The 12,130-nt window shown below is 41.3% G+C and overlaps 1 protein-coding gene across 2 annotated transcripts in view; it reads right to left on the bottom strand.

Moving 5' to 3' along the window:
• bach2b (BACH transcriptional regulator 2b) overlaps window positions 1–12,130 on the bottom strand; it is a 137,165-nt gene that overhangs the window by 45,206 nt on the left and 79,829 nt on the right. For both annotated transcript variants that reach the window (XM_084737316.1, XM_084737317.1), the window contains one exon: window positions 1,631–1,885. In XM_084737316.1, the coding sequence (XP_084593442.1) occupies window positions 1,631–1,885 (255 nt within the window). The remainder of the gene's footprint in view (window positions 1–1,630; window positions 1,886–12,130) is intronic.

The following is a 12,130-nucleotide window of genomic DNA, read 5'->3' as shown; positions in this document are numbered from 1 at the left end:
ATGCAATGGTTTTAGAGTTCAGATAGTCTCCTGTGAGCAGCTGTTTGGGACACCCGGTATACCGGCTACAGTCAGCCTGAGTTGTGGCTGAGTGTGTGATGATTCATGGAACTGTACTTTATTGTCAGACAGCTGTTAATGTTGCTTTGGACAAAAGGCATCTGCCAAATGAATAAATGCAAATGTAATGTGCAAGTTTGTGTCATAATTTGCACGTGTCGTACTTATTTGTACTCGACTTGTTCATAGATGTGTTTTTGAGCTTGGACCTGGATTATACAAAAAAAAAAAAACTCAGTAAACTGTATTATAATTTACATACAGCTTTGATCATGGTCTAAGTTCTACATGTTCTCACTCCCAACTCATCAAATGCGGAAGCTCGGTCAGTGGCCTCACGCTTTAAACTATGATACTGTAGGTACCCCTCTAGCATCAGTTTTACATATGCAGGACTCTGTAGTTACGTTAGCAATAATTAATATGCAATGTCTGGGTGGACTTTCAAAATAAAGTCACCACTTGGATCGGCTTAGGAGACAAAACTACTTGACTGGGTTCAGGAAAAGATCATGGTTTGCTTTAAGTTTTATTTATCATATCATATTGTTACCGGAATATACATGTGTAACTTACTTCCCTTGGGCTCCAGAGTCATGTTAGCAATAATAAATGTCTGGGTAGACTTTCAAAATAAAGGCACTGCTGGGGTGGGTTTACGAAACAAAACTACTTAGGTGAGTTTAGGAAAAGATCATGGTTTGGGTTAAGTTCATATTAAGTGGCGGATCATATAGTATTCTAATGTAAAAAAAATATAACACGATGCAACGTGACACGATGCAACGTGACGCGATGCAACGTGACGCGATGCAACGTGACGCGATGCAACGCGATGCAATGCATAACTTACTTCCCTTAGGCTCTGCAGTCACATTACCAATAATAAATATACAATCTCTGGGTAGACTTTCAAAATAAAGGCACTACTTGAGAAGGTTTAGGAAACAAAGCTGCTTAGACGGGTTTAGGAAAAGATCACAGTTTGGAATAAGTTCACAGAACGTAAGGTGACATACAATACCATACCGTATCGTAACATAACATAACTTACTTCCTTTAGGCTCTACAGTCACATTAGCAATAATACACATGCAATGTCTGGTTAGACTCTAAAAATAAAGGTGCTACTTGGGTGGGTTTGGGAAACAATCACAGTTTGGGTTAGGTTCACGAAATGTGGCGTAAGGTAATGCATGTTAGTATGTAAATTATGTCCCTTACATACTGGATTCACACAGGAGATGATCCCTGGTTTCCTGGGTGAAAGTCCTGTGACACTGACCAAGCTGCCATATTTGATGTGTTGACAGTGAGAACAGGCGGTGAAGGGCGCACTCTGAGCTGTGTTTTTTGATTGAGGTGGTGGGTGCTGGATAGAAGGCTTTAGTCCAGTGGTCACAGTTCATCAGTGTGTGTGGCTCTGAATGCTAGGGGAAGGTGCTGAGAGCCTGGTCAGTATTGCTTTTGTACTGGTGTCAGTGGGGAGTTTTAGTGTTGCATTGTCTAAAAGTCTAGAGCCCCTGCAAAAAAAAAACTGTCATGGAAACAGCATGTTTGATGGACGTACCTCTTCCGGAAGGCTAACGACCAAGCCATTCTCCGCCTGGCCCACCAGCGCCTGGAGGAAATACTCGCTGCAGGCGGCCAGCACGGCCCGGTGCCCGCGGAACTCCTTGCCCTCCACCAGCACAGTCACATCGCACAGGATATCCTGCTTCCGCTGGTCGTTGAGGCAGAGGAGGATATTGGTACAATGAACCGTCGACTCATACACATACATGGGGGCTTCAGGCTTCTCATCCACGGACATTCCGCTCACGCCCTGGAAATAGAAGCACAACAGAGGGGGGTCAGCTTACAGCCGAACTCAGCGAGCACATACCGCAGGGCTGACATCAGCCCCGGCAGTCTGCTGTAGCCAGCCTCATGATTCAACACATACAAGCCTGGCTGACTGACTGCTGCTCTCTTCACGTGGTCACTCCCCCCCTTTAACAGTTAAAAGCCAGCGAAATGTAGTCGTGCATGCCCCTGCTCAGTGTGGACCCACACAAAACATCCATACATGAATCACAAAAGACTGACTTTGAGAGTAGTCCACACATTTCCACTTACACATTTCCCACTGCAAAAATCACATGCATGAAAAAACCCCAGGTAATTACATCAACAAATAAAAACACAGAACAGCCTTTATTTAAAAGCCAATTACATTTAATTTAAAGGCAGACAAGAGAGTCCAGAGTAAAGTCTGCTGTACTTTTTGCTTTAGAGTCCACATGTGTTTGTAATCTAAGGAGGACTCACTGTAAAGGTATGCTGAGCAGCTTGGACACAATCCGCTGCAGAGGGGTTAGAATATAAGCACAGGAGCAGCTTCTTCACAGGATAAGAATGCAAATGACAGCAGAGAGGTTGGCTTTTAGCCTCAGGAACAGAAACCATTAAAGACATGCTGTGTAATATGGATGCAAAAGACTGCATATCTGCAACTTACCAAGAAAAACAGCTTTTAAATACGTTTATCAGGTCAATAAAGGCATAATCTGTGAATAAATCAGCTTGGGGCAGAAATTAACTCTATTGAGCAACCCACTATCCCGATGTGAGGGCAAAAAGGGTACCTGCCCCAGGCCTAGAGGTCTACAAGCCTGTTGGGACTAAGGATGGCTAGATACCACTCTTTCATGTCTGATATGATACCAATACAGCGACTAATACAACCTAAAATGTTAATAATAATATTAATAGTATGGCTGCACTTTGCTTAACCTTGCCAAGTTTAGGTAGACCTAAACTTTACCATGATAATTTAGGCTAATGGATCATATTGTATTATACTTTGTCTTTTTCGTCGATATCCGATCAGTAATTTTTCTCAGTATGGGATAAGCACATCCACACCCGAAACATGAACTGGCTGGGTTCAGGCCATTTTTATTTTCTGTATAACTTTGAACGCACAGAGCACACATGCTGCATGCTTATGTGTCTGTTTAATGGACAGTGGAAAAAAATTAAAAAACATGCACATCCATAAGCCCAATGAGATGTGTGCTGGATCATAAAAATACCTGAAGAGAAAAGGAAAGATCTGCATACCAAAAAGCGCTTCAGATGCTTCCTCAGACTTCTGTCTCTGTAATGGACAGCCGGTCTTAATGTTTGTGGGCATGATTGTTTGGGCACTGGTAGTTATGTTTGAGTGTGTTTTTGCATGTATCAGAGAGATCTTAAAGAGAATGGTGTCGGCCTCTGGCTGAAAAATTGCAAATTTTGTTGGACTGGAGCAGATCTATGGCGGGAGTTTTTGGCCCATGAAGAGCTCTACCTAGGCCCACAGGCCGTTAAGGACATCAGGTCAGTCCAATTGAACCCTGTAGGTAATCTATCCTCAGGAAAAATGCAGGACATTGTTGTCTTCTAACATGTACACTGTATTTCAGTTCTCAGGAGTATTCCAATAAATGCTAAAAAAAAAAAAAAAATAGTGCTCTGATCCATGCTGGCTCCAGCTTTACTGCCTGGCTGGAGTCATGGTAAGTCAGCATAACTCCACACTTCCATCAAAACACAAACCCCAAGAAGGGAACATAACAGCACGTGGCCCCGATTTCACTGCCAAACGTTCCATTCGGCTCGCCCTGTGATGACAGATGCACAGCTATCTTCCCTTAGAGAACCAGACACACACACACATAACTTTTAAGCTGACACAACACAACTATCATTTAAGCTGTTGTGTTACATTTCCTGCCCTATATTTTAATGTAGATCTTGGACTTAAAAGACCCTCAGTGAGAGCAGAGTTCTAAACTTAATGTGTGCTATTTCACTGAATAAAATTACATTTTGTGTCAAAATCATTGCCTTGACATGAGGTGACTTTGTCCTTTTGTCCTAGTTTTTACTCAGTGCTGCAAATTAGATTTCCTGAGTAAAGTTCCCTTCAGGTTTTTTCAGTTGGCTAGCAAGCTATCAGACAAATGTAGGGGTCTACTAGATGTGATTACACTCAGAAAATGTCCTCATTCTGAATGGAATTGTTCTAATTAAATGTCTCCCTCCAATGATCGCAGAGAAAATCATGTGAAATGCTGGATGCTGTATAACTTGTGCTGCATTTGATTAACAGCTCATGGGTCATACAGACTGTTACAGTAATGAAACTGAATTTTTGCTAACCTGATGTCCTTTTTAATCCCTTTCTGTGTAAATAAAGTGACCAAACATTTATATTAAGCAAAGGAAGCTCTGACTCATACTTTTATGTCTGAAAAAAGCTTAGCAAGAGAAGATGTGTTACTGAAAATGAGTAAAGACAGCTAACATTCTTTAGTTGAATCAAATAAATCATATTCAACACAGTGATGAGTGTCATTACTTGCCACAATTTCTCCCATCATCCAGGATTCTCAGAGCCAGTGGATCTGCTACCCCCCCCCCGCCCCACACACACACTCAGGAAAGATGGTGTGTGTGTGCGTGTGGAATGGTGCGAGTGTTGCTACTACTCCAAGTGTGAAAATGGAGACTGAGAGGCGTCTTCACCTTGCAAAATAGAACCAGCTCCCATCTTGTGAAAACAGGAGCCCCTCACTGCGTAAATGGGAAAGGGACACAGTGGAAACGCAGCGAAGGTGAGCTCTCACCACAGCAGCTCATCAGCTGATCACTGACTGTGGTTACATGGGAGAATGATTTTCCCTTCAGATGGCTATCAATCCACTTGACAGTTCCCACAAAAACCTGCAGGAGGGCTGCATGAAATGAATGAAAATTGGATGAGGTGTTCTGTTTGTTTCCTTATGCCACAGTTAGAAATCAGGCTGTGGACACCAGCACAGCCTGCATTATAACTGCTGCTCCTCTGTCCAATTTGATCAGGATATAGAGAGGTTACTGTACACAGGGTGAAGCTGAAATATATTCAGAGATACTATAATGTGACAGTTAGGAGCCTTTATTTGACTGCTAAGTCTATAAAATGTATTGTGAGAGGTTTAAATGTAGTTTAAATCGAATCTGCAAGCTCACACTTCATTTTATCTGGTAGATATGTCTAGACACCCTCGCAATCAGATGGTCGTTTCAAGATGGTTACCCCAGATCCACAAAAGGTCTCAGCAGGCTTAATCCTGGCCATGATCTTTCCTTAGACCCAAAGTGTTCTTAGCCACAGGTTTGACACATTATATTACATTCTCACAAATCCAAGGTTCCCATTTTGGTATGGAGCATGCAGACAGATTTCCACCTGTCTGGTATCTCTTTGGGCCAATCACAACCGTTTCTCTAACATGGGGCGGGTTTGATATGATGACTGACAAAGGAGTGCGACCTTACTAAGGTAGTTTACCTTGCGAGGCAGCTGGATTCATAAGATTACATGAGAAACCATCTTGCCAGGCTTAAAGTCATCTGTTTGTGTTTGCACTAAAACTGGTGCAAACCAATCAGCGTCCTAGGAGGGACTACTGGCAGCGATGGGCGTGGTTTTAGGTGTGACAACAGCAAGAAGCATCCATGGAAGTGTTGATCTGATTGGTTGAAGTTAGCCTGTGTTAGGCGTGATAGATCGATGGTTCATCCAATCACCTGCAAAGTGTTTTTTTTTTTTTTTTTTTGAACGCGCCAGCCCTTTTTCCGAACAGTATCCATTGATGACTTCCCAGATGGTTACTGGTGTGACAGGTTATGATGTTTAACTGTTGCTATTGTGTCAGTTTTAAACAATGGTATATTTTCTCTAAAACAGTGATCCTCAAAGTGTGGGCCTTGCAAGGTCATGAAAAATGAATAAGACATTTTTAAGTCTGAAACGTAATCAGAACTAATAAAACAAAGCCATGGAATTTAAATTATGTGTTATTCTTCATTTGTCTGACCTAATTTAACAGGTATTACATCATGTTTGGTGACGGGAACATATAGTCGTGGATGTTGATCAAAGTTGTGGTCAAAGGTCTGGATGGGTCGGAGAAAATTTTCAGATCTCAAACTGGGCCGGGGCATTCTAAAGTTTGGCAATGTGTGCTCTAAAAGAACAAACAACTGCGCTTTTGTTGATCAGTAATAAGCACAAGCCGTACTTCAGATTGGATTTCGTACACTTAATTTAACAACTACCTCACGTCACAGTTATAAGTCTGTCCAATTGTAGTCAGGGCAATTTTGGTCTGGTTAATGACAGTCCTTGGAAATTGAAAATTAACTGAGACATTGCAGACTAATTCTCGTTTGCGAGTTTGTCTGGCGAATCCAGGCTAGAACAAATTTTGTAAGAGTCTGCCATCCCTAAACACTTCCCCTTGATGGCTTTAATGTCTTTAATTCTTAATTATACAGGAAAACCGATCATTGAGCTAAATGCTAAACAGAACAATGGAAAGACCTGGCATCCCTATAATTGAAGACCCCTTACAGATTTCACTAATTCCTCCTACCTGAGGTGTGCAGGAATTTGAATCAGATGGGCCTTGCCTCACACTGCTGAGTCTGGAAAACATCTGGACAACACCCACTGACAATCAACTGAAGCTGGAAGCCAGATCAACACTGAGCCAATTGTAAAGCATTTTAGGTGATGATGTAAGTTGTCACCTTTTAGACATGTCAAATGCCAAATGTCACGACTGATATAGGCATTGCATATAGGTATTGCAGTAGAAATACGCAAATGACTCAGCAAATGCGCTGGCCTCTTTTTGACCTCAAGTTTATGAAGACAGTGGTTTAGACAGTTGATAGCATTTCCCAAACGTTCAGCATCTTTGAAAATCAGAAGCAACGACTAACCACAGCCGAGCAGAGCTTTCGCCCAATCGGGTGCAAGATGGGATTGTGTTGATGTCTCTGCACAGGAGAGCACTTGTCAATCATCTAGTATTTGTTGTGCAGCCCACTAGAAATGACGCCTGACACCAGCAAACGCATATCGAGCCTAGACCACAATGAGGGAAGTGAGAATTGTGGGCTGGCTTTGTGAGGCTGCTCTGAGCCATGAATTGCAGTAAAGGCTTTTAATATCAGGCCATTTGTAGATTGAGCTGTTTACCCGTGACAAAGTCATAGTAATGATTTGACTGGAGCAAACTGCAGCACTGCTACAACAAACAGTCGGCTGTGGAGGCTGTTGTGGAACAACTCTGTCAGTCCAGACTCTCCTGTGGTTCTGGCTGCTCCAACTGTTGTATAGTTTGCTTATTTCCACCAAACATTTCTCAGTTGGCTCCCTCGGTCTTCCAAGAATAATGTTTCCAGATGCGGTTGCGAGGTTCAGAACAATCCAAACATGCTATTTCTACCCTGGAATGCACATTCGCTGCACTTGGACTTCAGATGGTTTGTTGCAGTGGGAGGAAAATGCAAGGATGACACAAACACACGGCGCACACACACACAAATACAGCGCAAGCATATTCACAAACACTCAGACTCGTACAGACAGACACATACCCAGACACACACACACACCACAAAATAGCAGGTTGTGGCAGAATTCTGATTAGAATTGCTGATGGATGCAAAAGATTTCTTTTTTCTTCCTATGTTTTTTGAATCCCGGGGTCAGTTGTTGACGGCAGCTCTTTCTGCCTCACTGATACAGATGCTGCCAACCTGCTTGCGAGTTGCTAACATTCCTGTGTAGATCAAACGCACAGCGGGATGGTGATGAGTACGCTCCAGCGGCGGTCAGAGCTGACTTCAGGGTTTACCGCTGGTTGCTCCTGGAGTGAGCCTGCTGATCTGAGGGAGGCTGATGAAGACTAATGTGGCTGGAGACCCGTTAACTCTGCACTACACATTACAGCAATTATACTCCTGGAGCCTCGGTGTGCTGCTAAAAGCAGCCCACACGCTGCCACACTGTACAGAAGGTGCACAAGAAAGGAGCTGCAGGTAACATCCTGTACTAAACAAGGCTTTCATTATGTTCACCTGTCACAGCTTTCATATCTGCACTGACTGTACCTGCTGTTGCCAAGTCAAGTCACACAGTTTGATTCTTTGGTTCACAATATATTTATACATTTACTGTTGCTTTTTTGTTATTTGTATTTTTCGAAGGTGGTGTTCTCACTGCAGAAATGTTCCCTCTCTGCAGCTGGACAGAGTTAGACTTCTGCTAAAATGGACCTGTTTCATCAGTTGAATCTACTGGTGGCACAAAACAGTCAGAGTCTTAAATTCTTAGACTTGGTTGCACCAACAAAGATGAATTTAATCTAAGACTACTTGTCATTGAAATTTAGCAAAACTAGGTCTAAAATCCAATCCAGTAAATCCAAGTTTATTGTTGTAAACTATTATTTATTAGGTATGGAGATACTTGCTTACCACAATTTAAAACAAATAAACTAATTAATTTAAAAAAATTCAAGTAGGTTCGTTTGTTGGACCTACTAGGTATAAGAGGGAAATTTAATTTGCTAATTTAGTTAATTAGCTTAAAAGTTAACAAAATGTTACATTGTTTGCTAGCTGGCTCAAAAGTTAACTGTACGTTAAGTTGCTTGTCAGCTAGCTAAGAGATTACAAAGCCTAATTATCTTAGACATTTTAGGGTTTAGTTTTTCCTTTATTTATTTATTTATTTATTTATTTATTTAAGAAAAACTTAAATCATCTCAAAATGACAGCCGTTAAACATCCTCAAGTGCAAGTTTAAAGTTTGGTGCAGGAGAATTCAATTTAATCAAGTTTTACCGAGAAAATTAAATTGACTTTTAATTTTAAGATAGCTTTAACGTAGTTTAATATTATTTTATAATATTATCTGGTTTAAATGAATCTCTGTTGATGCAAAAATTATTTATTCACCCATATTTTAAGACAGATGAAGAGATTAATGTCAGTTTCATGTCTGTGTGTTGAGTAGAGAGCTGGAAACAGGATGTGGTTAGCTTAGCTTAGTGTAAAGACTGGGAGCAAGTAGAAACAGCTAGCATGACTCTGTCCAAAGTAAAAAAAAACAAAAAAAAAACACATACACCTACCAAAACTTCTAAACCTCACTGATTGATATGCTTAATCTCATTTGTTTCATCTCCTAAAAAACAGAAATAAAAGTTTGACTGTTTGTGGTTTTAGGGGAAGTGACGTCCTTAGCTGGTATGCTAAGCTAGGATAAGCACGTCCTGACTCCTGCTCCGTCTGTGTTTTAACACACAAACAAGATTGATATCAGTCTTCTCACCATCTCTAGGAAACACGCACATAAGCGTATTTCCTATGATGTTGATCCATTTCTTACGTAAAAGTAATTTACATTGCATTGTGGGTGAATTAAATACTCTTGTCAAACTAAAAAAAACATAGCAAACTCAGCAGGACTGCAATCAAATGTGAAAAAAGGTGAAAAGTGACAGTCACGATTTCCCAGAACCAAAGATAGCATCTTCAAACAGTTTTACATCCAAATTGTAATTCTGAGAAGCTACTGTTTGGCCTCCAAATTATTGTTAATTAATTGATGTTACTTCAAGCTAGTAAGACAGCTTGTCCTTGCTGGAAGAATTTAACAAGAACAAGGAGACAATTCAGAGTGCAGCAGTAGTAGAAATAATGTGTTTCTACAGGATTTCACTTGCATTGTTTCATCTGCAACACATACCACAAACTGTGAGCCATGTTTTCCTCTCTTTTGTCGATTATCAGGTGTTACTGATTATTACCATGGAAACACAGCTGAGATACTTTGTTTATTTTTATGCATCATGTCATACATAAAAAGAGAAAAACTAAAACTGGACTACCTCAAACCAAACACTGGAGGGGAAAGAAATCACATTTACTTGGCCAATCAGTGAGTTGAAGAGGACAAGCAGCAGGATGTTTGAGTCAGCTTTGGCCCGACCGTATCATATGACGTGGTCTCAGTTTGGGGACTTTTAAGTAGGAGGGGTGGGAGGGTGGGGTGGTTATGTGTGACAGTGTGTCATAATGTGCTCTGTGATGTGTGTCCTCGCTGTCTCTGGGTCTCAGCAGAGTGATGTGCAGGGTGTGTGGAAGGAAGAGGTGGGGCCAGGTCACGAAGGAATTAAATATATAAAGGAGCCAGGGCGGACATTTTAAAAAAACAACATTATCTGCCATTCAGGAAGCTTTCATATCTGTAACATACTTCTCTCAGTTGTTCTTACACACTTCTCTGTGCACATCTACAGCACAATGATGGGCCAACAAAGCAATGCAAGTTCATTGTTGTCCTTGGAAACGGCAGTTGACACAACAATCTCCACTCGAGGTCCACTGACTCGCTTGTCAAGGAGCTTTCGACTTTACTACACAGTCTTGCTCAGTTGTTCTGATACAGTGGATGTTTAAATCTTGCATATCATCATCTACATTTCCATCTTCAATTTGCTGATAAACACCGTGAGACACAAGCAAAAGCTCCAGACCAAGTGAAACTGTTTTGACCTCTGCAGAGTTTTCGGTGCTGTTTGTCTGTCTGCTTGTCTGCAGGATTACAGAAAAACTACTTGCCAATTTTTATTAAATTTGATGGAAGGGTGTAGCACAGGCAAGTAAAGAACCTATTAAATTTTGGAGCAGATTCGTATCATGGGGCAAATCAATTTTTCACTTTTGTCAACTTTGCGAGATAGGGCAATGAATGGCTTCTAGTTTTTGCAGTTTTGACCATCATTTTCATCAGCCATCATAACTCTGTACTCGAAACGGTCATTGCTTAGATCTTGCAGCAACATAAAAAGAGTTCTGATGCAGCAACAGTCACAAATGTAATCTCTTATTGCATAGGAAATCTTTGTACACACACAACTATGGCAAGTACAAAGGTCAGGGAAGAACCAGAGCGTCAGCAATTAACTTGGAGAGTACAGTGTCATTATTACCAATCAAAACATTGATCAAGACAAGTGCTTGACAAGTGCCAGGTATTTGCTCATGGTTTCTCTCTGTAAATAATACTATGAAGAGTAAACCTTCCTTATGAAAAGCGCCCTGAGATAACTTTTGTTATGGTTCAAGGATAAGTGGATAAAACTGAATTGACTTGGCCATCCTTTAACAGAGAGTTGGAAAATGCTCCATTTCTGCTGGACACCACACTGCTGCTTTTCCACATCAGATTCTCCCTTGTTTATTTGTTTTCATGCTGTTGCCACATCTTATGCTGCAGTTCTAGCTGTTGTGACAGACCGCACATGAGACCATGTTAGGCCATGTTTATGCTTCCTTTACAACCATTCACAAACAAGCAGCCATTCACACAGACTGTAGTTCTTGTTTTCTTCCTTCACAAAGTTGACTGGGCATACATCTGTCATTCATACTGGATGTCTGACAATGACACACACATTTCCTCTTCTGACTAAACCACCCAGATCATTTGGAAATCTAATATGAGGAACATGAACCCGACCGGCTGCAGCGGATGGCTGCCTGCCCTGTCTGATAAAAGGGAGTTTTTCCTCACCACTGTCGCCAAGTGCTTGCTCATGGTGGGAATTGTTGGGTTGGACTTCTGTTATGATTTGTTGCCATATATAAATAAAACTGACCTGACTTGACTTAACTATCCTTTCACAGAGAGTAGAAACTGCTCCTTTTCTTACACTTGATTCTAAGAAATGCTGTTTGGTACAACTAAATGATCAGATTGCATTTTCAGAAGATTCCTTCTTAAACTGTATTCATTCCATCATCCAAGTCCATCATTTCCTGACAGATTAGTGACTCAAACAATGAATCAGCGTGGAGCAGAAAGTCAGCTGCTGCAAGTGATGACTTGTAGTTGCAAAAGATTCACAGACAGGAGGTCTAAAGTACAACTTACTCTGAGACACTAATGTCATAATGTCTTGAGTGATTGGGATGATCTTCTCCAGTGGAACATATACACAGCATGATTGGGACGAAATACAAATGCACCCTGTGGCTCCTTGTCATAAACAAGGTTAGTCTCAACTGCCGCTGCTACAGTCTAATAACATTATCCACTGAGCCAGTACAGTCAGAGTGAGACTAGCATGAACACTGTGTCACTGTGCACAATTAGGGGGGAGGACTCCTGCCAGATGACTGTAATTACACCGAG

The sequence above is a fragment of the Lutjanus erythropterus genome, chromosome 15, assembly GCF_056507025.1.
Source record: "Lutjanus erythropterus isolate fLutEry1 chromosome 15, fLutEry1.hap2, whole genome shotgun sequence".
NCBI lineage: Eukaryota > Metazoa > Chordata > Actinopteri > Lutjaniformes > Lutjanidae > Lutjanus > Lutjanus erythropterus.
This window is presented reverse-complemented; position numbering and strand designations above follow the sequence as displayed.